This window comes from Gadus morhua, chromosome 2, assembly GCF_902167405.1.
Source record: "Gadus morhua chromosome 2, gadMor3.0, whole genome shotgun sequence".
Lineage (NCBI taxonomy): Eukaryota > Metazoa > Chordata > Actinopteri > Gadiformes > Gadidae > Gadus > Gadus morhua.
The window spans coordinates 14,699,011-14,721,831 of record NC_044049.1 but is presented as its reverse complement, the minus strand read 5'-3'; the positions used below and the strand labels follow the sequence as shown (position 1 = coordinate 14,721,831).

General features: G+C 39.6%; 1 protein-coding gene and 1 long non-coding RNA gene across 2 annotated transcripts; both read right to left on the bottom strand.

The window, feature by feature from the left end:
* Positions 1 to 13,267: 13,267 nt before the first annotated feature.
* On the bottom strand, positions 13,268 to 15,211 carry LOC115557703 (uncharacterized). The gene is made up of 2 exons (XR_003979230.1): positions 15,049 to 15,211; positions 13,268 to 14,231 (listed from the first exon to the last, which is right to left on the bottom strand). It is a non-coding gene; the product is annotated as an uncharacterized LOC115557703 (long non-coding RNA).
* Positions 15,212 to 15,524: 313 nt separating this feature from the next.
* On the bottom strand, positions 15,525 to 18,095 carry LOC115533226 (uncharacterized). Its single transcript, XM_030343604.1, has 6 exons — positions 17,862 to 18,095; positions 17,467 to 17,604; positions 17,010 to 17,164; positions 16,607 to 16,743; positions 15,978 to 16,071; positions 15,525 to 15,884 (listed from the first exon to the last, which is right to left on the bottom strand). The coding sequence occupies exons 1-6, from the start codon at positions 17,944 to 17,946 to the stop codon at positions 15,525 to 15,527; spliced, it is 969 nt and encodes a 322-aa protein (XP_030199464.1). The 5' UTR covers positions 17,947 to 18,095.
* Between the last annotated feature and the right edge of the window lie 4,726 nt (positions 18,096 to 22,821).

Below are 22,821 nucleotides of genomic sequence, written 5' to 3'. Positions count from 1 at the left end.
AGACATAAGCAGAGTTAAGAAATAGCAGGCGGAAGGCGCGGTTCGAAACTGGTGTTATTTGGAACAAATGTGCTGTAATTTCAACGCAAATTAAATTATATTGATATTGACGATATGGTCTCGTTTCATATCGCGTTTGAAAAAATATCGATATATTTTAAATATCGATATATCGCCCAGCCCTAGTGAAGATGCCATTCACATCTTCACATTACCTTCCCCCTCTTTTAAGCTTGCAAACATAGTTTCAAGCACATTAGATAAAAAAGGAAAAATATTGTGCAAGTCATTTGTGCTAAATAAACAGTTCAAAAAGTATCTCTGGTGACCTCCAATCTTCATTCCACGATCACTCATTCTTGGCCGAACACTGCACTCTTCACAGTACACTGCCCAGCTTCTGAGACTTCCTCCATCCAGACCTCCAGCCACCTGCAAAATCCGCTCAGGCCTCTGCAGTACCAGCAGATAACCGGCCCTTCCCCTGGGCCGCAGACTGGTCCGCCACTGGATCTCATCAGGAAGTCCTCAGCCATTGCTGCATTCCACCACTACTGTTCTCTCAAGGCTTGGTAATAGCTCCCCACAAGGCTCACGTCAGCAACAAGGAGTTCCCAAGCTATTCCTCCTTCAGGCTCTGGCCAACCCCACAGGACAGAAGTTCAACTCCACCAGTGATCTCTTCTCCTAGCAGGTCTCTTCGTCTACCTGCTCACCTTTCACTGTGGTCAACCTTGAAGCTCCTTGAACAATGTTTTTTGAATGTGGGTCCCCTCCACTCGGCTAGAGGAATCATCCCACCACTGCCACCAAATGTGAAAAAGAGTTTCCTCGACGCACAATGTTGTTGGTAAAAACATATTTTTACTTAAAAACAATACCACAACGGTCGAGTCACTTGCACAAGCCTCCCTCCAGTCTAGAACTCTGGCCCTCCATTCTGGAGCACCAGAATGGGTGTGGCTCAATTAACCTATGAGCCACAGCTGCAAACTACTACAGGGCTAACAGCCGGACAGGAACATGTGAATCTTTTAAAACATGTTAAACATGGTGAAGATGCCATTCACATCTTCACACCTATGCACATTACCAGGCTATCGAATAACGCCTGCACACACACACACACACACACGGGTACGGGTGGTTTACGGGGTCAGTTTTACCATACTTGTTAAATCACACGTACAGTTGTGACCAAAATGATTAGCCCCCCTTGTGAAATTAGACACAATTATTGATTTCTCCATGGAAATGGCCATTAACAACACGTGTTCATTATTGTGAAAAAACAAATACACTACAAAGACAAAAGTTGACAAGTTTGATTAGGATATTTTATTGATACAATGAGTTGAAACAAAAAAGGGCAAAAATGAGAAATCCAAAATTATTAGCCCCCTGGCCATTAATAGTCAATAGTCTACCCTTTCTGAGCCACAACTGACAACAACCTCTAAGAGTAGTTCTTTACTAGGTTGGCACAGGTCTCCTGAGGGATTTTGGCCCATTCTTCCATTGCAAATTGTTCCAGCTGGTCCAAATTGCGTGGTTTCCGAGCATGGACATTCACTTTGAGCACCCGCCACAGATTCTCAATAGGATTGAGGTCTGGGCTCTGTGCGGGCCTCTCCAGGATCTTGGTTTTGGTATCCTTCAGGAATTGTTGGACCAATTTCGATGTGTGCTTCGGGTCATTGTCTTGTTGGAAGACCCAGCGACGACCTAAGGATAGACTACGAGCTGATTTCTGCATATTATCCCTCAAAATGTCAACATAATTTTCTTCTTTCATGATGCCATGCACCCGAACAAGGCTCCCTGTGCCTGAGGCTGCAAAACAGCCCCACAGCATGATGCTCCCACCACCATGTTTATCTGTGGGAACTGTGTTCTTAGGGTTGAAGGCCTCTCCCTTTCTTCGCCAAACATAAGCAACATCCATGTGCCCAAACAATTCCAGTTTAGTCTCATCAGACCAAAGCACAGACTTCCAAAACTCATCTTTACCTTTCAAATGTTCACGGGCAAACCTCAGTCTCGCTTTGATTTGCTGCTCTTTGAGTAAAGGGGTTCTTCTTGGACGATGGCCCTGAAGCCCACCACGATGGAGGGCCCTCACAACTGTGCTCCTTCAAACATCAACTCCAGAAGAGGCCAGGTCAGCAACAATCATCTTGGCAGATTCTTGCTGACATCTCTGACAATTTTCCTCTCTAGAGTTCTTGAAAACTTGAGCTTACGACCATGCCCAGGTTTGTTTCTCACAGAATTTGTCTCCTTGTACTTGGCAATGATGCAACGTACGGCGGGTCTAGACACTGTGAAACGCTTGGAAATGGCAGTATAGCCTTCCCCCTTATCATGAGCCTCCACTATCTTCTTTCTGAGCTCAAGACTGATTTCCTTTGTCTTTGGCATGGTGAGTAAAAGTAGTCCCTCTCAATAATGTGTTAAAGTGCCCTGTTCCTTGGAGTCCTTTTATGCTGATTGAATGTTTAGGTGTTGTTAGGAAGCCAATTGACTGCACAGGTGTGGTTTGAAAGCTGTTTGGTTACTTAGGTGTGTTTTGGAAGGCAAGAATTCACATATATGGGGAAATATTATTGACCACCCCATCATGGGGGCTAATATTTTTGAAATCCCAATTTTTCTCTATATTTGATATAAAGCAAACCTAAAATGTTATTTTAAATTCCAAAATGTACCAAAACTACTAAAAGGCACTGGTGAATGTTTGATTATATCGAGTTTTATCAATGCTGCAAACATTGTGAAGAATTTTAGGAAAATGTTCCATCATTTTTGGTCACAACTGTATATGGGGACACCCCTTTCCCCATGCCGTAGCAAGACATGAATTACATTAAACTGCTCCAAAAAATATCAGAAAGATGACCTACTACTTTAGATTTCATTTTGATGAAAGAGTCGAGAGATTTGAATACCTGAAAGTATACAATCACTGTGAGGACGGGGCGGACAAGGCGGAACTGGGCGTTTCCAAGCATAATCATGACTTATGAGGACCCCCCCCTTGTTTAGCAGGACATGCCCATACACAAAGCAAATCCCTTGGTTATGAGGACATCAATGGTGTATCTGGACATCAAACATACACACACACAAATGTAGCAAACCCGTAGTCTTGACAATAATGGTTTAGCTGGACAGTACACACACCTACACATAGCAAATCCCTTGGTTATGAGGACATCAATGGTATATCCGGACATTATAAATTTAAAAATATCCCAGAGGAACAGAGACTTTGTGAACTTTGTGATTTACGAGAAGTGGAGAATGAATCTCATTTTCTTTTATACTGTCCCTTCTATGAAGAACTAAGAGTACATTTTGTAAATGAACTGTTTGCTCAAAACCCTGAAAAATGTTGGAGTAATGATGTCAGGATGGAAAGTTTGTTTACCTTTAATGTTTATAAGTTAGCATCTTTTGTTACTAAAGCCTGGATGAAACGTCAGGATGGTTTATATCGTTAATGTTAGTACTTTTTAGCATCTACTTTTGGTTTTTGGTCTGTCTATATTTTATAATGGTGTCTTGTAAGCCCTTGTGGGCTGGACATGCTAATGCATGACAAAATAATAAAAAATTCTAATTCTAATATACACACAAATGTATCAATCCATTGGTTATAAGCACAACAATGGTTTAACTCGATATTACCTTAAAACTAGTGTTGCATTAGTTTTTGGTATGGGAAAAAGTACCCCATAACTTCAATATTTTAGAAATGTGCAATACCAGAATAAAAAAACAACAATTTAGCAATAGTTTTGGTTGATAAGTTGCTAGTGGTGTATGTGCAATATAAAACCCGACTGACCCAAAGTGGGTCAAGAGCGTTGGTACAGGGCCAGGCAGTGACCACTTTCTCATTTGCTCAGATTTCTGACATGGAAAGATGGCAGCAGCACTTGCCAAGCCTAAACTTATTGAGAAAGGGAGTGAAAAATGACAAGTCTTTACAATGGACAAAAAAGTCCACCACATGACATCAAGGATTCAAAGAACAAGGCAAAATATCCAAAATATTAAATACCAAATATATATATATATATAATATATATTTGGTTTTGTATATATACAGTATACAGTACATACAGTACGTATGTACTGTATGTACAGTACGTATGTACTGTATGTGTGTGTGTGTGTGTGTATATATATATATATATATACACACATACAGTACATACGTATGTGTGTAAAGATGACTGTATTTTATGATGTTAAATACAAATGTTATTATAGTATCTGCACATATATTCCATGTCTTGTATAAATTGGTAACTTCTGAATTAATATTTTTTCTAGACTCTCAAATAGGTATAGTAGAAATATGACCGTTTGTCAGAATTAAGTTAAAGATCAATTCCTAAGGATGACCTAAGAGTTTCAGATTGTTGTGTGCTTATTTTTCCATGTCATTATTTTAGTAAGTATATTTCTGCTCGAAAAGAGTGGGGAAAAAAATACTTATTATTTTACATATTCCTCTCGTATATATGTAAAACATACAATTACATGCAGCATATTTGATATTATACCCAGGTGGCAAACTGATTTTATGGGCATGGGCTGTTGTAAAAGGTTGTTCACCATAAATGATATATAGGACCTTCAAGGATGGATGGATGGATGGATGGAGCCATCCTTGAAGGTCCCTTGAAGGTCCTAGATATCATTCTGGTGAACAACCTTTTACAACAGCCTGTGCCTTTTTTGTCCAAAAAGAACCGTTTATCTTCGTGCAAACCATTTAACGAATCTACACACTTGTATCTTCTATAATATCTAAACAGAATTTCGATATCATTTAAAATTTCTTCAGAATCACAGTTTTAGTTTCATACCGCTTTGTTTTCAGCTGTTTTCATTGAAGACGTCAGCCCATTCTGATACACCTACTTCTAGACATCGTAACTCATTCCTTTTTCAACCGTTTACCATCGTTCAAACCATTAAACAAATCTACACACTTGTATCTTAAATTCTAGGGAAACTGAATTTTGATAGCATTTATACTTTTTTCAGAATCACAGTTTTAGTTTCAAACCGGCATCGTTTTCAGTTGCTTATAATAATTTAGGTCACCATAGCAACGCCGGTAAACAAGCCCCGCCGAATAGTAGAATCTCTGGACTGAAAAGGCAGATCTGATTCGACTGGCAGTTTACACAGATTAAGATGTTCAAATGTATTTAAAAAAGGTTAAACTAAAACATGCTTAGATAAAGTTGTTAAATTGTGTCAAGAAATGTGTTTAAAAACGCACAAAGATGTAATGTTTCAGAATAACGTTGAAAATGTTTAAAACATGTTTCAAAAATATGTTTCAAATGTTTCAAAAATATGTTTCAAATGTTTTAAAATTATGATCAGAGATGTTTTAAATGTGGGGGGGGGGTTGACCTCTATTGATCATAAAGAACATTTGCGTCTTGTTTAGATTGTGTACAACTTTCTAAGTTTAATTTATATTTAATGTTCAGCATAACACCAGCTATGATGAAACCAGGAACATATTACATGATGTAGCCCATTAAATCTTGTCCACTCCTTTCATGGGTCTGCACCTGCACACTTGAAACTGCAACCTTAAAAGGATAAGCTGCTTAAAAATAAAGGGATGAATGGGTGGAGTCCTACCTTTGGAGCTGGTGACCTCACCCTTGGTTTCCAACCGATTTGTTTTTCTAAAGAAAACAAGAAATGCTTTTGGCTTTTACATTTGTGTGGAACTTAATTTACAAAACAAAATTAGGTCAAATTAGGTACGAGGCTGTGCTGATATAGGCCGACAACATTACTCCTCCTCATGTGATAGCTCATATACAGCAGTTGTATTCATAAATTAACTTCATAAATTGATCATTTAAGAATGTATTTGCTTCCGCCAACACAAATAGTCCAGCAACATTAGTCGGAGCGGAGCGCGTTACAAAGCAACGTGTAAACAACTTAAATCTAAGCTAACAAACTAATTAGTAACCCTAACCCTAACCCAAATTCATCCAGCTGACATCTATATACCTTTCGAACTCTTGGCCTCTTCCTGGATCAATGTCATCTTTTTTTTTTTCCCTAAGGAAAAGAAAGCAACATGTAAATTGAGTTGATTTGGGTTGGCAGCCTGAACATGAATTTAGTCTCTCCAGTACCTGGTAATCAAAATGACCACTAATGTTAAATTGCTTATTAAATTGACCTTTTGAGATGTTTGCTTCATCCTTGGTAAAATCTTTTTTTTTTCTTTTCCCTAATAAAAATAAAAAGCAAAACCTCAAACCCAATCCAAAATGTAACTTGACAATCCATATAAATTAAGTGTCTGAGGATAATACCAAAATTATTCCAAAAACCAGCAATGCAAGCTTTGATTGCATTTCCCAATTCTAAAACTAATGATACATCCAATAACCAATACTATGATATTATTATAATTAAGAGCAATGTGCTAGAAACGTCAAAGAATTATTGGTTCCAATGAAGCAACAAAGGGGTGCTAGAATTTGTGTGCCTTAACTGCCATTTATTCTATATGGTCCACACCCAAATCCTCTGTATCATTAAATGCATGTTGAAAGTGCACATTTTCATTACATACCCCTTAGTCCAAGGTTAGGATCTGACCCTTCGTTTTCTACATCGTCTTCATCTTCGTCTTCATCTTCGTCTTCGTCTTCATCTGCTACACCGTCTTCATCTGCTACACTGTCTACATCTTCGTCTGTACCTGCTACACCACCAATTTCAGCTTTACCTTCTTCCAGGTCAGGTTCTAATTCCTCTAAAGTAAAATAAAAAAGGCTTTGATGAGAACACATTAAATTGAATCATCATTCAGACATGCATACGGCGCGCTTTTTGGCGCGAGTCGCTTTTTTATTATACATTTTGGGGACCTGTGTGTGGGGGGGGGGGGGGGGCGTTGATCGGTGCAAGCGTTGATGGGTGCGCGCGTGCAGGTGTCAATATTCCGTAATCTGACTGAGACCCCTCGAGCCTTCGAAGTAAAGAAAAGTGATTCCGGAAATGATTTTGTTAGGGGACCAATCAAAGCCCTTGCCGTCGCGTCGACTGAAGGTTAAATATTGGATGCACATGCGCACGTTAGAGCTCAGATCGGGCCCAGAAAATCAAGCCCGACCCGACATTTATTTTGACACATATGTAACTTTGTACACATTTGTTACTAGGCCTACTCTGCTAAATATATATGTACGGGATAATGTATAGAACGCCGGTCATTATCGGGAAAATAAGCCCCGACAGGGCGCACAGTACACCGGCGCGCAGCGAAGGCGTCTTGCTTCGCCCTGAAGGGGCTTATTTTCGATAATGACCGGCGACGTTCTATACATGATCCCGCTTATTACACGGCTACTTGCCAAAACTAAAAGAATAACTTCACATGGTGTGCCTTTTTATAATTTATTCGTTACCAGCATTCGTAGTGTTGATCAGCAGAGCAATAATTATAAATTGTCCGCAAAGACTTTGACGTCGCTTAGCAACGGAAGACGCTGGGGTTAACAAGTTACCGGACTACTACCGAAATGAACGGAGCGTTCCACGGCATTGAGAAGACCTGTGTAATAAAGGCCTATAATATTTCTGTGTACGGCATAGATTTCGCCTCAGATTAGGCCAATAAATCAATGATACAAATATCAAAGGCACTACCCGGCCCGAGGATAGTGGTGGGAAATATCGGAGAAGGATGCACTTATTGTGCAGCAGGACGCAGGGTGCAAGTGCAGTTGGAAGTGGTCATGGCTAAAATTATAAGCCACGACTGAGGTGAATTCAGTGAAGCATAACTATCCATTGTCAGATTTTTTCAATAAATTGAGAAAAAAGGATGTGCTAAAGGCACACTCTGCATTAAAGAAATTAATTATGCCAGCAGGGGTGTACATGCCCTGTATGCACACTGTAAGGCAGACATTCATCGGAGGAAAATGACAACAACAATAACTACACAAAGTGTTGCACAGCTTCTCCAAAACCCTCCAGAAACCCCCTAAGCAGCAGATAAGATCAGGGACAGTGCCAGGCCTACACTGCCAGTACCTGTACCTGTGATCGCATATCCAATATATGTGTGTGTGTGAAAATAAATTAACTTAGTTTAAAAAGTCACTTTAACTGAGTAACTAATATAGTTTTTATCTTTCTAGGCATATAGCATATAGCATAGGCCTTCTCATGATAATAGGATATCATGCCGTCATATTTTTTCCGACTTCGGGTAGCTCTCTCTTTTTTTGTCATACATGTGTTTGCATCCCTGATCATTAATAGTAGTGGGAGTATTTTGTAATAGAAGCAGCAGTATTAATAAAAAATATATTTAATTAGGCACATACCTTCAATTTCAATCACGTCAAGAGATTTTCCTTGGAATGTTGCCAGAGATCCTTTCTCCATGGCCAATATAAGCTTTGAGATTTTTGCAATTTCTATGGTTGCCTCTGGAAGCCGATAAAAGTCTCTGTGGACCCGTATGTCATGGCCCAAAAAGTTTGATAGTTGGTCCAGCTCATTGTTCTTGAGGTTCAGAATCTGGGATAGTGTTGCAACGTGCTTGCGAAGATGTGTAGACCGAAGATATTCAGAATTCTTTGCACCACATTGACCTGCAAAGATCCTGATGCAGTCCTGTCCCCTGTAGAAACTAGTGGGGGGGCACTGTGGCCTTCCAAATAAGAAAGGGTCGTCTTTGTGGACATTACATGCGTCTCTTTTGTCTAGAAGGGCTGTTGCACTGAAAACGTCAAGGTTTAATAAAACAGCAACTTTTCTTCCCCTCCCCCCCCTATAATTTCAACCCTGCTGAAGTGCTTTGCTAGCTTTTGCTCAAACAGTGAGAGACCATTAGCTATGTCCTCATGGAGCTCAGTCTGGTCTCTTTTCATGAAAGACTCAAGTGTCATTTTTTAAACTTCTCCTGCACGGCGTCTGTTGAAGATAATTATTTGCGTGAGTGTCACCCTGGCAAGTTCTGCATACATCTGTGGCGACTCGTGCTTCTTAAGGTTCTCAACAGCATCAACTGATTTATTCTCCAGATACTGGTGCAAAAGCTGCACATCCTTTGTGAATGGTATGGTCGAAGGTTTGTTGAACTTTGACTTTATCAAAATAGCAAGAGCAGTGTGGGAGACAAGTTCGGTCCATTCTTTTGTGCACAGCCTTGTGAATCGCTCTGCTGCTTTTATCGTCGCTTCATCTTCTGATGAAATGGCTCTGCAGAGAATAATGTCACCAATCTTCTTCAGAGAGTGTCCTAATTTTAGAGCAAGACTTGGTGTGCGATAGCAGTGCTTCTCTTCATCATAACCCGCAACGTCTTTCACAGCCTCAATAACTCTGTAAAAGTTTGTCGGTTTTACAGCATCTTCAAAGCTAAATATAGAACTTTTTCTCAAGCTCAACAATAGCCTGCCCATTTCCCGAACCTTCTGTCTCATATATTCAAATTTTGTTGGATCACTTCCATGTTTGTTGTAGAGAGACTGACCAAGTTGCAATATGAGGAAATCATTTCGAGATGCTGATGATACCTCATCTTGCTTCATATTTCCAAGGATCTTCCACAACCCAGGAGAAATAGCATCGGAGAATGTTGACTCTGCAACATCAGCCAGGACTAAGACTTTGGCCCTACCAGTTGCGTCAGTATTTGAGACTTCCTTTGAAGGACATCTACGTGTATGGCGCCAAAGCTCTTTGCGAACAAACATGCTTTTACAATACACGCAGTGCACATACTTTTTGGCATTAAGTGAGATGTTCGATCTTCCTGGTCTTCGTTTTAATTTCAGTGGTCCACTCTGATTCTGCATTGCCTCTTGATTATGTTGGTAATTACCTTTGTTCCGCAGCTTCTCAAGTAAAACTTTTCTCTCGTTAGAGTGTTTAGGGAACATGTATGCTTCAGCAATATCAGGCTCTTCTTTTTCATGCTTTTTAAAGTGACGGGAAATTTTAGATTGAGGTTTCTTGCAAACGTAACAGTATTTTTTTAGAGTGCATGAAGAGTCATTTGTCTCCCTCTTATCAGAAGAACAAGACTCTGTAATAACATCTTCTTTTTCTTCTTCAAACTTGGGTGCCTCTGAGTATTGCTTGTGGTGGGTTCATGATCAGAACTAATTTTGTTGGAGTTAGAAGCAGTCTTGTCCTCCAGGTCAACACATTCTATAGGTCTTTTCCCTCTCCTCAGAAGACTCTGAGACAGTTTGACTTGCAATCTTACAATGTGGTTCATTGACGGTGGCAAGGATATGATCCAGGTCTTCATCAGAGCTGCATCCATCACTACTTGTTGCAGTTTCAGGAACGTAGTCTCCATCACAGATGGAACCATCAACACTGGAAAGTTCACTACTTGTTGCAGTTTCAGGACGTAGTCTTCATCAAAGATGGAACCATCAACACTGGAAAGTTCAATGACCTTCATATAAAAAGACGAAAGAAATCTTTATAAACTTTTTTACATTATCCAAACAGATCTCTCATTCGTAGTTATATGATAACGTACCAGTGATTTGTTATTCCTGGTGAAGCAGGATTTGTGCCATGATGTTGAACATACTGAAACAAATTTACAAAGGAGAATTAACTGGTTATATTTTCAAATAACTCACAAAAATGAAAGTAACTCAAGTGAAATCCTAGGTATGCTTTTGAAATGCTGATGATTTAACTGAAGTGTCTGAAATAAAAGGAAAAAAAGCTGTTTCAGGAACAGATACTGACTTTTACATGTCAGACCAATCCATTTTAGGCTTGAGACGGGTCCTCTACAGTCTTGACAGTGATCCAAACTGGAGACAACTGCACTGGTAAATACATGGTGGCACTGAGGATCCAAAATGTAACATAAAAGTAAGAAAATAAATATATATCGATTGTAAAGTGAGTTTTAAGAGTGAAATGTCCCAATATACTTTTAGGGCATACAAATAACAATAACAATGACAGAAATAATAGTGTGTTTGTGTGTGCGTATCTTTCCAAATAATCGAAAACATTCCACCAGTTACTATTTGACCCAATGTGTGGAGGCAATGTAACACCCTCTTTCAGACACTGAACCAACATCTAAAAACCTCAAATGGCCGACATTATATAAAAGTTCAACTTGCCTTCTTGGTTGTTGACGAGGCTGGAGCTTCCTTCTTGGACCCAGGGTTCGATGCACAAGGTGTCTGAAATTGTAGAGAAGAAATGTATATTGTTGTCCTAAAGTCTGTAGAGGTTTGAGGAACACTTGCATGAACAAAATGTTTTGCAGTTATGGAGGACGTGCGAACATGCTTGATAAAGGCGATAGGCTAGTAATGTTACCGGATGTCTTTACAAGTCACACTATTGTCCCTACAAGTCATAATGCAACCAGACGGCTGTGTATCTTTCCAAATAATCTAAAACATTCCACCAGTTACTATTTGACCCAAAGTGTGGAGGCAATGTAGCACCCTCTTTAAGACAATAGTCCAGCTAAAACAGGCTCATACTACACCCAGTCGTCCTCAAGTAACACTTTGCCAGTGGGTGAAAGATTACAACACTTACTATATCATTGCCTGTTGTGTATGGAGGTGAACTAAGTCCAGTGACAGCCTCACTTTTCTCTCCAAAGAGACCCCGTAAAAGAGTAAAGATAAACATTTACTTATTTTCATTCAACCATCAATGTCCTTATAATATTGTATGAACAGCAAACCTTCAAGAATACAGTATATTCAAGCATTTTATTTAAGCAACAAACACTCACAATCTCTCCCTCTCACCATGGCTCTGTACCGCAGACTAAAAGAGTCAGGGTGGGGCTGAGGGCTTTAAAGGAAACACCTGCTGCGACTGACCATTTGTCAGTCGCAGCAGCTCCAACTAGTGAAAATCCGCTCCAACTAGTGAAAATCACTGATCTACAAGATGAAATGAACTTTAACATGTATGCTGTATTTTTAATGAGTTTATTCATGGTTGATTTGCAAAATGCCACAGTATTATAATCCCCCTGTTGATTGGGCCGTTCTAGTGGGAGGGCCATGGGGTATAAAATGGGTGAGCTGCTGTCCTTCTGACAGTCTGCTGTATGCTGTTGCCAGAAGACGTTGTCTGTGTTGAGCAGGGTGCTCAGCTCTCCATGAGATGCTAAATATCTACTGAGGTGATAATTCCATTATGTTGTAAATTATGGTTAAATGCATTCAGTAATTGAGTTTAATTTGCATTTATTTTGCTAATGGATTATTTGATTTATTGACATTGATTTTTTGAACTACCGGTATTTGATTTTGAATATGCTTGATTTATTATAGAGAATATTTGATTATTGATTATTTGAATATTTGAATTGTTCGAATTATTTGATTTTGGAATTGGTTATTATTACTATTTTCAGATATTTGGGTGTTGGCCTCCTCTGTATGTTTTGCACTTATCTGACAATTCTCTTCCGCACAGAGCAGAATTGTGGCCTATTTTGCACATTTTTATTTTCTTAATTATAATTTTTTATTTTATTTTTTATAAAAAAAGAACTCCCGCAACACCGAGTAATCTATGTTGGCCTCAACACCGGTAACATCGGTAATACGGCAACCCTACTCCACACACATAGTTGTATCAGTACTAAATGACGGACTGCTCATTGAAGGCAAAGCTTAAGGTTAACATATTTTCCCTGTTATTTAAATCAGGTTGATGGTTTTTGTGATTCTGCAGAGCATTATTTGATAAGAGGCAATTGGTCTATCCACATACTGAAATCTTCGATAAAGACGTTATAAACAAGCCTCAAAATATGCTCCCCTTATTCTTACAGTGTGCATACACAGTAAATCGGCCAGAGTTAAATTTACTCTACGAGTGTTGATTTCAACACTATGGCAGAGTTTATATAATCCTCACTCCCTAGTGTAAAATCAACACTCGCCATAGTGTAAACTTTATAACACTAGGTCAGTGTTATATAATTAACTCTGTCAGAGTTTCATCATTACTCTTAATAGAAACAATTCAACCCCTCACAGAGTACAAACCAGTGTTATATAATTAACTCTGTCAGAGTTTTATTATTACTCTCATCAGAAACAAATCAACTCCTAATAAGTACAAAATTGAGCAGGGTTAGCACCACCAAAATTGCAGTGGGAAATCAATTAGATACTGATGCTACTATTTTGCTACAATTAAATGAATAAATACACAAACTAAACCATTCATTTCATTTCTTTTATTGACCGCATTTTTAAAAAATTGAATGCACAGGGACAATATATTTACCATTCAGACCATAGGCTGTTTGAACATCGAAAGCCTTGTGCATATGTAGGTCATTCAATGTAATGATAAAGTAACTTTCTTCACCCAAATTAACTTCATATGCATGGAAATGCTCATAAAAACACAGTTATAAATTCATTAACAAGAAAACGCACATCATCTTCAATCAGACAAATTTTAAAAATTTTACAAAAAACTGGTTGCTCATCGTGTATATCAGTGCAAATAACATTTCCCTCCTTGTACTCTAACCCATCCAGTTTGACCCATTTTTAAAAAATTGAATGCACAGGGACAATATATTTCCCATTCAGACCATAGGCTGTTTGAACATCGAAAGCCTTGTGCATATGTAGGTCATTCAATGTAATGATAAAGTAACTTTCTTCACCCAAATTAACTTCATATGCATGGAAATGCTCATAAAAACACATAGTTATAAATTCATTAACAAGAAAACACACATCATCTTCAATCAGACAAATTTTAAAAATTTTACAAAAAACTGGTTGCTCATCGTGTATATCAGTGCAAATAACATTTCCCTCCTTGTACTCTAACCCATCCAGTTTGACCCATGTAGTGCTATATACTGTGCTGCTTGTCTTATTTATGGTGGCCAAATATTGTGTGAAATCATAATCAGTGTTGAATACTTTTAAAGGACCTAATTCTCTCCTATTTAATGCAAGGTTCTCCCAGTGATAGCCTATTGCCAACTGGTGTTTCTTAGCCAGGGATTTTGTTATATTTTTAAAAATTTTCAAAGTGTTCTCAGTGATAAACAATGAGCCTTTCAGATGCAGCATCTGCACTGATCTTCACAGACTTCTTGCCGACAGGTTGTGGTGGGAGGAGGTGTATTAAGAGCAGTAGAGTAGCTATATCCGTGTCCCATTCTAAGGAGAAAGATAATTAAGTCTGTTGTCTTCAACAATTAACCCAACAAACTTTAGACATTGTGTAAAACATCTATGGCCGAAAGCGGTATCGCAGGGTGAGGGCCATGAGAGGGTGCCACAGACAGACATTTTGTGCTTTATAGATAGAAGATAGATACTTCAAATCTCAGAAAAGTTAGGACCAGGGTAACAAAGAGCAACACATTGCTGAATAATGCTTAAGTCAAGACAAGTAAATACATTTCACAGATTTGAAAGGTCAACTGGCTACCTAATAGCATGGGCACCTTAAACATCTGGGTTGGGCAGCTTTTGGGCTGAAAGGATATTATTTTCTATACACAATTACCTTGCTGGTTAACCCAATTGGTTGTTTACCCAAATTGTCTTGCCCTTGATTTCCCCTGTCCCATCTTTTCTGAGATGTGTTGCTCCCATGAATTTGAAATTAATGCATATAATGATATATAATAATAATAATAATACATTTAATTTAGAGGCGCCTTTCAAGACACCCAAGGTCACCTTACAGAGCATATAGTCATCATACATTTTTTAAAAAGCAAGACATTGTGGAAAAAATAAATAAATAAATAAATTAATCTCGATATCCCCCAAAAGAATGAAACTGTTCTTTTTCAATAACTTAAATATTGTCTTTGTACTATTACACATTAACTGTGTGGCTCGTATGTTCTAAATCTCATTTGATTTTGTTTTTATTTACGATTTGCTCAATGTCCCAACTTTTTTTGAATTGCTGTTGTACAGTTTTGTTTGAAACTACAATGAAATATACTGTAAATCTGCTTACCAGCGCTTGGTTCAGCGTCTTGGTTCTCTGCAGACATCAGAAGGTGGCGTACAGTGTGAGTCTGAGTCAAGCATCTTGCTTCTTCAATGATTTTGCATTTGAAGGTGGAGTCCCACTTCTCTAATAACTTGGAGGAGGTTTCCGCTCCAAACAGGAGTGTGAAATCTTGATGTATCTGAGGGGAATCAAACGAATAATTTCAGTCATGAGGTAATTAGCGTCTGTGTGTCCGTCTGTCACCTGTGTCTGTGGCTCGCATATCGCGCTGACTGTTTGTCAGATCGACCTACAATTTTGGATATGGGTTGAGTATGGCACAATGGTGTGCATCCTTGATTTTGAAGTTTTTTGGATGGTAATGGTCATTTTACTTTTCGCTGCATTTTTTCTGCATTTTCGCTACAGCAAGCCCACGCTACAGGCAAGCATACGCTACGGGCAACCACTAGTATATCCAAAAGCAAAAGAAAAACATATTATGTGCACATATTAGCAGATACACGTACCAATCCCTTCACATCCAAAAATCTTGGATACATTTTTAGGACTTCAGTGGTCATCTCTGGATTATGGACAAGCTGATGACGATGCTGAAACGTCTCCCTCATCTTGCTGCGGATCACTGAATCATCACTGGAATGTAGAAGTAACGATATGGCTTCTCTGACTGCATCACCATCTGCCTGTTGCTCTGCTGTGAAACTCCTCTTCAGGCAGGGTCCTCCCTGCAAGGCTCCTTGAGGGCTGTTCTCCGACCTTTTTGTAACTTTTCTCTGCACAGCTTTTAGGCGCCATGCCAGGTAGCCAGTTCCACTTGCACCATCATAGAAGTGTTCCTGTGAAATCATATAGATCAGATCTATGTCTATCAAAATCAATTGTTAATCATACCTCTGATCATTATACTAGATGAAAAAGAGAAATCTTACATAGCCTTTGGTGGAGAAAGGATCCCTGAGATTTGGAAACAGGGTCACAATGCCAAGTCCGTATTTTTCTCTTTGCATTCGAACTGGGATTCTGCTATGGGGAGTTGGAAAATGCATACAGACAAACATTAGTAACAAAATAGTAGAGCATTTACACAGCCTGAATGCACAGCCTTTAAAAAGCGTGACCACGTTGTACATAGGAATGTTCAACCATAAAATCTTGTTGAAAATTTTAACTCATAATCTCAACAATATTATTTCCGCCATATTGAGCGAGGGCCTAACAGACTATTTTCATTTAAGGAGAACATTCACCCAAATCCATTCACTTGATTTCATAACTCATGACGTAACAAATCTCATCCAGTATCATCTCATTCAATCAGGCCTAGCTGTTGTAGTTATAGGCTACAAACTAGAGGACCATACAATGTACCCACCTCCTCTGAACGACACCAACTTTTTTTTTTTTAAGGCGTGGCCGTGTTGAACATAAATTTTAATGTTAACATTGGACATTTTGGGATGCATGACCCGTTCTAGACCCATGAATAGAAACATGTAATGTTTTGGGCTAGTTTAGTCTAGTTTTTGGCCTATTATGCTTTATTCAAAGAAAAACATACCCATGTTTTTCAACCATGTGGCTGACAAGGATATTCACAAGATGTCTTCTTGTGTTGTGTGTCAAGGTCTTGGATCTTCTATACTCCTCCATTACATCTTCTCCGCCAGCATTCTTCTCCAGAGCCTCCTGGACTATCTATAATTGAAAGTTAAACAAGCAAAATGATGAGCATGTAAACACAGAACACAATACAATAATTACATCACTACCAAATGTGAGTCTGTATGAAACGTATACCGTATGAGTGTTTGTGCATGCACAACTCAAATCTATGGACTCACTTTGGGCAGTGACGCTACAAAGGAAGTTGCTATAATAGTAAGCAACTATGCTTTTAGAAAAGACCCCAGACTGGACAGTTGAAGATTTAGATTAGTAATGAGGGCAATTTTAAATCCCACCTTTTTGGCCATTTCTGCAGCATCATCTGCGGCAAAAGTGTGGGCGCCCTCTGCAACACTGGACTGATGTGCCTGGCTCAAAGATGACATTTCTACATCAAGCGACTGAGCATCTCTTGAAGAGTTTGGTGTAGAAGAACCTGTTGGTGTAAATTCTGAAGAAAACAATTCCTATTTAATTTTCAATTATATATGGATGCAGAAATATATCCCAGTTCATCACACAGACTACCCTTATATTCTCCAACACTTGTGACAAATAACAGGCAACCTGGCAGAAGGTTCCCAGGCTTTCATATCATGCAGGAAAAAAAAAGCAGGAACTTTTGTACAACGTAGTACAGAACGATACCTAACGACACTACACGGTTCTTCACGGCACACAGAATAGGGCCACATCTACCATCTTAGCACAGCCTAGGATAGACTTGGAAACACTTAATAACCCTTAAAGTACCTTCAACATCTTTGGCCAACAGACATATGTTTGGGTTGGCTTCAAGGATGTCATGGATTACTTCTTCATCCACCACAGTATCAGAGTCATCAAGGAACAGCAACTCAATTGATAGAGGGATCCCAAATTTGTTCTTGACTGAAAAAGACACAATGACATTTGATCCCCATCAACTCATAATTGTGAACATTAAGAGAGGTGCATAAACCTAAAAGCAGAAGTGTGCGAGCAACAGGAGCTCTCCTTACAACAGTATTCTTATATCACACAAAGCTTTTGGCTGGATACCAGTGCAATGCACAAAATGGGCTATTGTTTGCACTTAATGTCCCTCGTATATGCCCCTGCAATACCGCTCTCGACTACAAGCTCTACAAGGTCACATAAAGGCTCACCTTCTTCAATGAAACTTCCATATGAAAATCCAGGCTGTAGTTTTAGGTACTTTCTAAGTCCATGGTATTCCACTTTGAGGAGCATTATGCATAACCTGTTGATAAATCAAACCAAATCTAGGATTTCATTGGTGCAGGAGTCCACATTACTTGCAATACTGTTCATTATTCAATAAGACACTAATTGAGCAAACTAATAGTTTGCAATTTACTTAAAACATGGTCAAACATTAATTCGACATGCTTATCATCAACAAATGCATACACAGAGTTTAGAGAAAATAACATCTACTACCAACCGTCTCCTCGCTGGTCTTAAAAGTTGCTAACTTAACATCTAAGGCACATGGTTACTAAAGCCAGGGAAATGTGGCGGCACGGTCAACTAGCCTAGCTTTTTTGCTTAAAGTTCGTCCAGCAAAAGCAAATTATGCTACCGTTAGCCTCGCTGGTAAAACGATTGTTCAATTCATAACTACCATTTACGTAAAGTTCAAACCAATCCCAGACGAAGTTCTACCACTAACACTAGCCACCTAGTGACGTTAGCGACCTAGAAGCTAGCGCTAGCTAGTTAGCTAGCTACAGAGTTTGACGGCTAACAACTCGAATATATGTCTAAATGGGTAAAATACGTTACAATGACAATACACAAAATGATATTAAACGATACTAATTGTGTTGGGTGTTTTATATTCTAGCCTTCAACAAATTAATTTTACCTTCAAACTTGCGCTGCCAGCCTTCAACGATGGCGTCCGTCTCTCGGCGTCAACGGTCCTCTTCTTCACCACGCATGCAGAAACCGGATGAAACCTGATTACTCCGCCCAAGCGTTTTAATATTTACACCCACATAGAACGCTAGGCTGAACGTTTAAATTACACTATGGGTGAATGTTTTTGGTCAAACAACTCTAAACTGTACACTAATCAACACTAATCAACTCTGAAAATTCTAACACCAAATAATTAACACTGGCCATTTTACTGTGTAGGATGAGTAGTGGTGTAAAACAACGGGATTCTGCAGCGGGAGCCTTATAGAGGCGATTTACAGATCAAATACGCTTGTGACGTAAGGTAGCATTTTCTGATAGGGTAGCATGATTTGATAGACTCTGCTATCGAGTCGCACTACGGTAGCAAAATCTGACAAGGGCGCAGAAATTGGCAGAACACCGGTGCCAAGTATATTCCACTTCTCAGCAGGATGATGACACCATGTATTAAATGTTAAGACATGCCGACATGATTTAAACAAGCCGAGGAGCTGTGTCGCTGCCGTAGCTACCATTACTAGCCTGTAGGGCTGTAACGATACGCGTATCAAACCGAAAATCGCGATACTCAAAGCCACGAACCTGTCTCGCGGTGTGAGAAGGCAGAAGCGCGATACACCCTTTCTAACTCTGCGGTCAAATTGTCCGATTGAAATTTGCTAATAATTTGTCTAAATAATAGTCTGCTGACAGCGCCACCTCCTATCGATGCCGTAAGTATGCGACTGCAATCCTCCGTGGCTACGGAGGATCGCATTTCTCCACAGCCGTCGAAGTGCTCATATGCGATATGAACGACATTTATCCAGAGGGGGCCTGTGTGTGATCCTGTCTCTAGTGTTTTGTGTGATTTGACTGGCAGTTTTTCTGCTTATAGGTCGGAATGAAGCGGCCACCGATTATTGACAGGATGGGTACTTTATTCTACCGGACTCGTTCGCTTCTTCACTAGACACACGCGCTACCGCTCGCTCTCCTCGCTCGTCCACTCACTCGCTGACGTCACTCACACACGCATACGCACATTGCCATTCTGGCGCACACACATGCTACTCGTAACGCCTCGTTATTGCGACGTTCATGACATTCAGGTTTTTCTCCATCTATTGAAAGTTAGGCTATTAAACAGGTTGCATTCTATACGGCCTGATTATGTCATTATTTAAGCTACATAGCCTAATAAGAATTGCTAATAAGGATATTTGACTAAACCAACCAAACAGTTGAAAAAAGCATCCTCCCACACGTTATTTCTTTATTCATTTAGCTATACTTTAATAGTATTCTTTCTGTTCAAATCTGTTCAGTGTTCCAAATTATTTGTTATTAAATGTTACATTAAGTTAATTGGTATATAAGTGTTGTTTAAATAAAATGCTTTTTAAATTTCAAAAAATCGTGGGATGTATCGAACCGTGGGTCAAAAATCGTGATACAAACCGAATCGTGAGTTTGTGTATCGTTACAGCCCTACTAGCCTGCCATAGCAACCACAGCTAGCCTACTTTGGGCATGTTTCAGCATGTCAATGCATAGCTAATGGTTTCAAATATCTCGTTAATACTTTGATAAAAGTTTCACTTACCAGTTTTAGGCATTTAGAACTCCATCCATTATGGTTGAAATCGGAAAGATTCAGTCACGTTCACTGCGACACCTAATCGCTATCAGAACCTGCCCACGCGTCATCGACAGCCGGCCAATCCCGACCGGAAATTCTTGATTGACATCGTATGCAGCCAATCAGTGAGCAGATGCATTCAGCCAATGAAAATGCGCGAAAAACGTGTGTGAAACTTTAGTACTGCGAAGGTGCCGAAGGAGGTTTATACACAAACGAGCATACACGGATATACACAATAAATAAGGTATAACCGGATTATCGGGTCATACCGAGAAAACGCGGGAGGTAGTTAGTTAGGTGTTGGTTAGTGCTTCTACACTACGTGACTTGTGAGGACACAAATTTTGTCCTTACAACTCGAAGTGTCCTGATAATGCTGATAATAATAAGGGATAACAATATTGCGTTTATAAAAGTTCCTTTCAGCGCCGTCCGGCAGCCTGAGCTGTGCACCCGCAACCACTCACTCACTCAACAGCCGCAACTCTCACAAACTGTCAACGTCGCAACCAAGTCGATTATGTCTAGAGGGAGTAACTGAGCGGCCCCTCCCGAAGTGGTACAGCCCAGGTGGGCCTTCAACTGCAATTCGTCAGAAAGACGTAACAGCTAATGACAACATTGAACTCTCGTGCAGGCTTGAACAGAGTGACACACAAACACCCACACACTTTTAAGTAGTTTTTCACCCGCTCCGTATCCTTGCTTGCCCCAACAAGTTTGTGTGGCGTGCTTGTTTTGTTTCCGGTGTAGCTAGATCCGGTATGGTGCTGTTGTTTTTCTAACGGGACTAGTTGTTGCTAGACAGCAGGTGAAAAAACTACAACGTTTGCCAAGCCAAAAGAGCGTAAATCTCGCGCTAAAAAATTAATGCCGTTAAAATTGGTTTGCGTTAGCGCCGTTAGTAAAGCGTTAAACTGACGGCACTAATTATATTATCTTATTATTATATAGATATCGAGCTCTGGGAGTCCACAAATGGCAACAATCACCTCTCCTCCATGCTGTGGTTCACTCTGACAGCTCATTCGTAAATGGGCAGCAGCTCATTTGCATTAAAGCTACAGACACCAGAAACAGCGCATTCTGAGGGGATTGAAACAGCGGAATAGCGGTAGCGAGATTTTTTTTCTTAAAAGCTATTTCCAGCAAACAGCTTCAAAAATATGGTTTCTGGAACTCATGTACTATGTTTATTGTTGGGAAAACACCATAATATGTCTCCTTTTAAAAAGCATGTGTGGTATGGATAAAGGAGAAATACAAGGAAAGGGAGTGAGTTCTACATGACGGAAACACATGTACACACACACACACACACCCATACACACGCACACACACTGCACAAAAAACACAAATCAATCACGACCACAAACAATGGAGTAGAAATGCAGAGAGTGAGGGAGATGGGAAAAATAAATGGCAGGTTAAAAAGTTCACCAAACAAACAGAAGTTATAGGCCTATGTCACACTTCCTGCTTCCGGAACGCGTAGTAGGGTAATCCAACTTCCGGTCGCGTCTAGCAGCAACAACAATGGCAGCTCCCGTTCGCAGTTGTTCTTGTAGTGTACCGTGTTGCTCTACATCAGGACGTATACAGCCATACCTCAGCTTCCACGCTTTCCCGAAGGACAAAATAAATCTTGGTTGAGATATTTTTTTGCCCAGTACTGTCCTAACGTGCGAGTGATTCTAGACTGCACAGAAATCAGGTGTGAGGCACCCTCATCACTCACCCTCCAGTCTGAAACATTCTCCCACTACAAGAATACCAACACCTTCAAAGGTCTGATTGGCATTGCTTCATGTGGAGTTATCACCTTAATTTCTAAGCTAATTTCTAAGCTGTACACTGGTTCCATATCAGATAGAGAAATCACACAGCAGTCAGGAATCCTTAGTCTACTTCAGCCAGGAGATGCATGCATGGCTGACAAAGGCTTTGTTATCGACAAGATGCTTTCTGAAGTTGGGGCCACCCTCATAATGCCGCCATTTAAAAGAGGCGCCAGGTTAACCAGTGAGTATCGCCCAACTTAGAATCTTGGAGAGGGCCATCAGAAGGGTCAAAGAATATCATATCTGGGACACGACCATTCCTCTGACTCTTTCAGGCTCTGTCAATCAGCTGTGGGTAAATTCTTGCTTGATGTCTAACTATCAAGGTCCTTTAGATGTTAAGGGTGATGTCCCAGTGTTACACATTAAAACACACATGACGTCACATGACTATTTTCAAACGTTTATTAATGTTCTTTGTTTACATTTAGCAGAAAGAAATTAAAATGGTGTGTGTGTGTTTGTGTCCGTCCGTCCTTTTCAAATGTTTATTTAATGTTTGTTTCCAGTTCTTTTTTTTAAATATAAATTTACATATTTACATTTAACAGAAAGAAATGAAATGTTCTGTGTGTGTTAGGCAAGGCAACTTTATTTATATAGCACTTTTCATACACAAGGGAAGACTCAAAGTGCTTCACATATAAACATTGTCATACAATAAAATAGATAAGAAAAAGAAAACATATGCAGAGAAATGAGTAAAATAGAAAG

Excerpts from the sequence above, each read along its gene's own strand:
- LOC115533226 (XM_030343604.1), bottom strand. The coding sequence starts at position 17,946 with ATGCTCCTCAAAGTGGAATACCATGGACTTAGAAAGTACCTAAAACTA. Across the intron at positions 17,165-17,466 it reads GTTGGCCAAAGATGTTGAAG|AATTTACACCAACAGGTTCT; the intron begins GTACTTTAAGGG and ends TGTTTTCTTCAG. Across the intron at positions 15,885-15,977 it reads CTTTCTCCACCAAAGGCTAT|GAACACTTCTATGATGGTGC; the intron begins GTAAGATTTCTC and ends ATGATTTCACAG.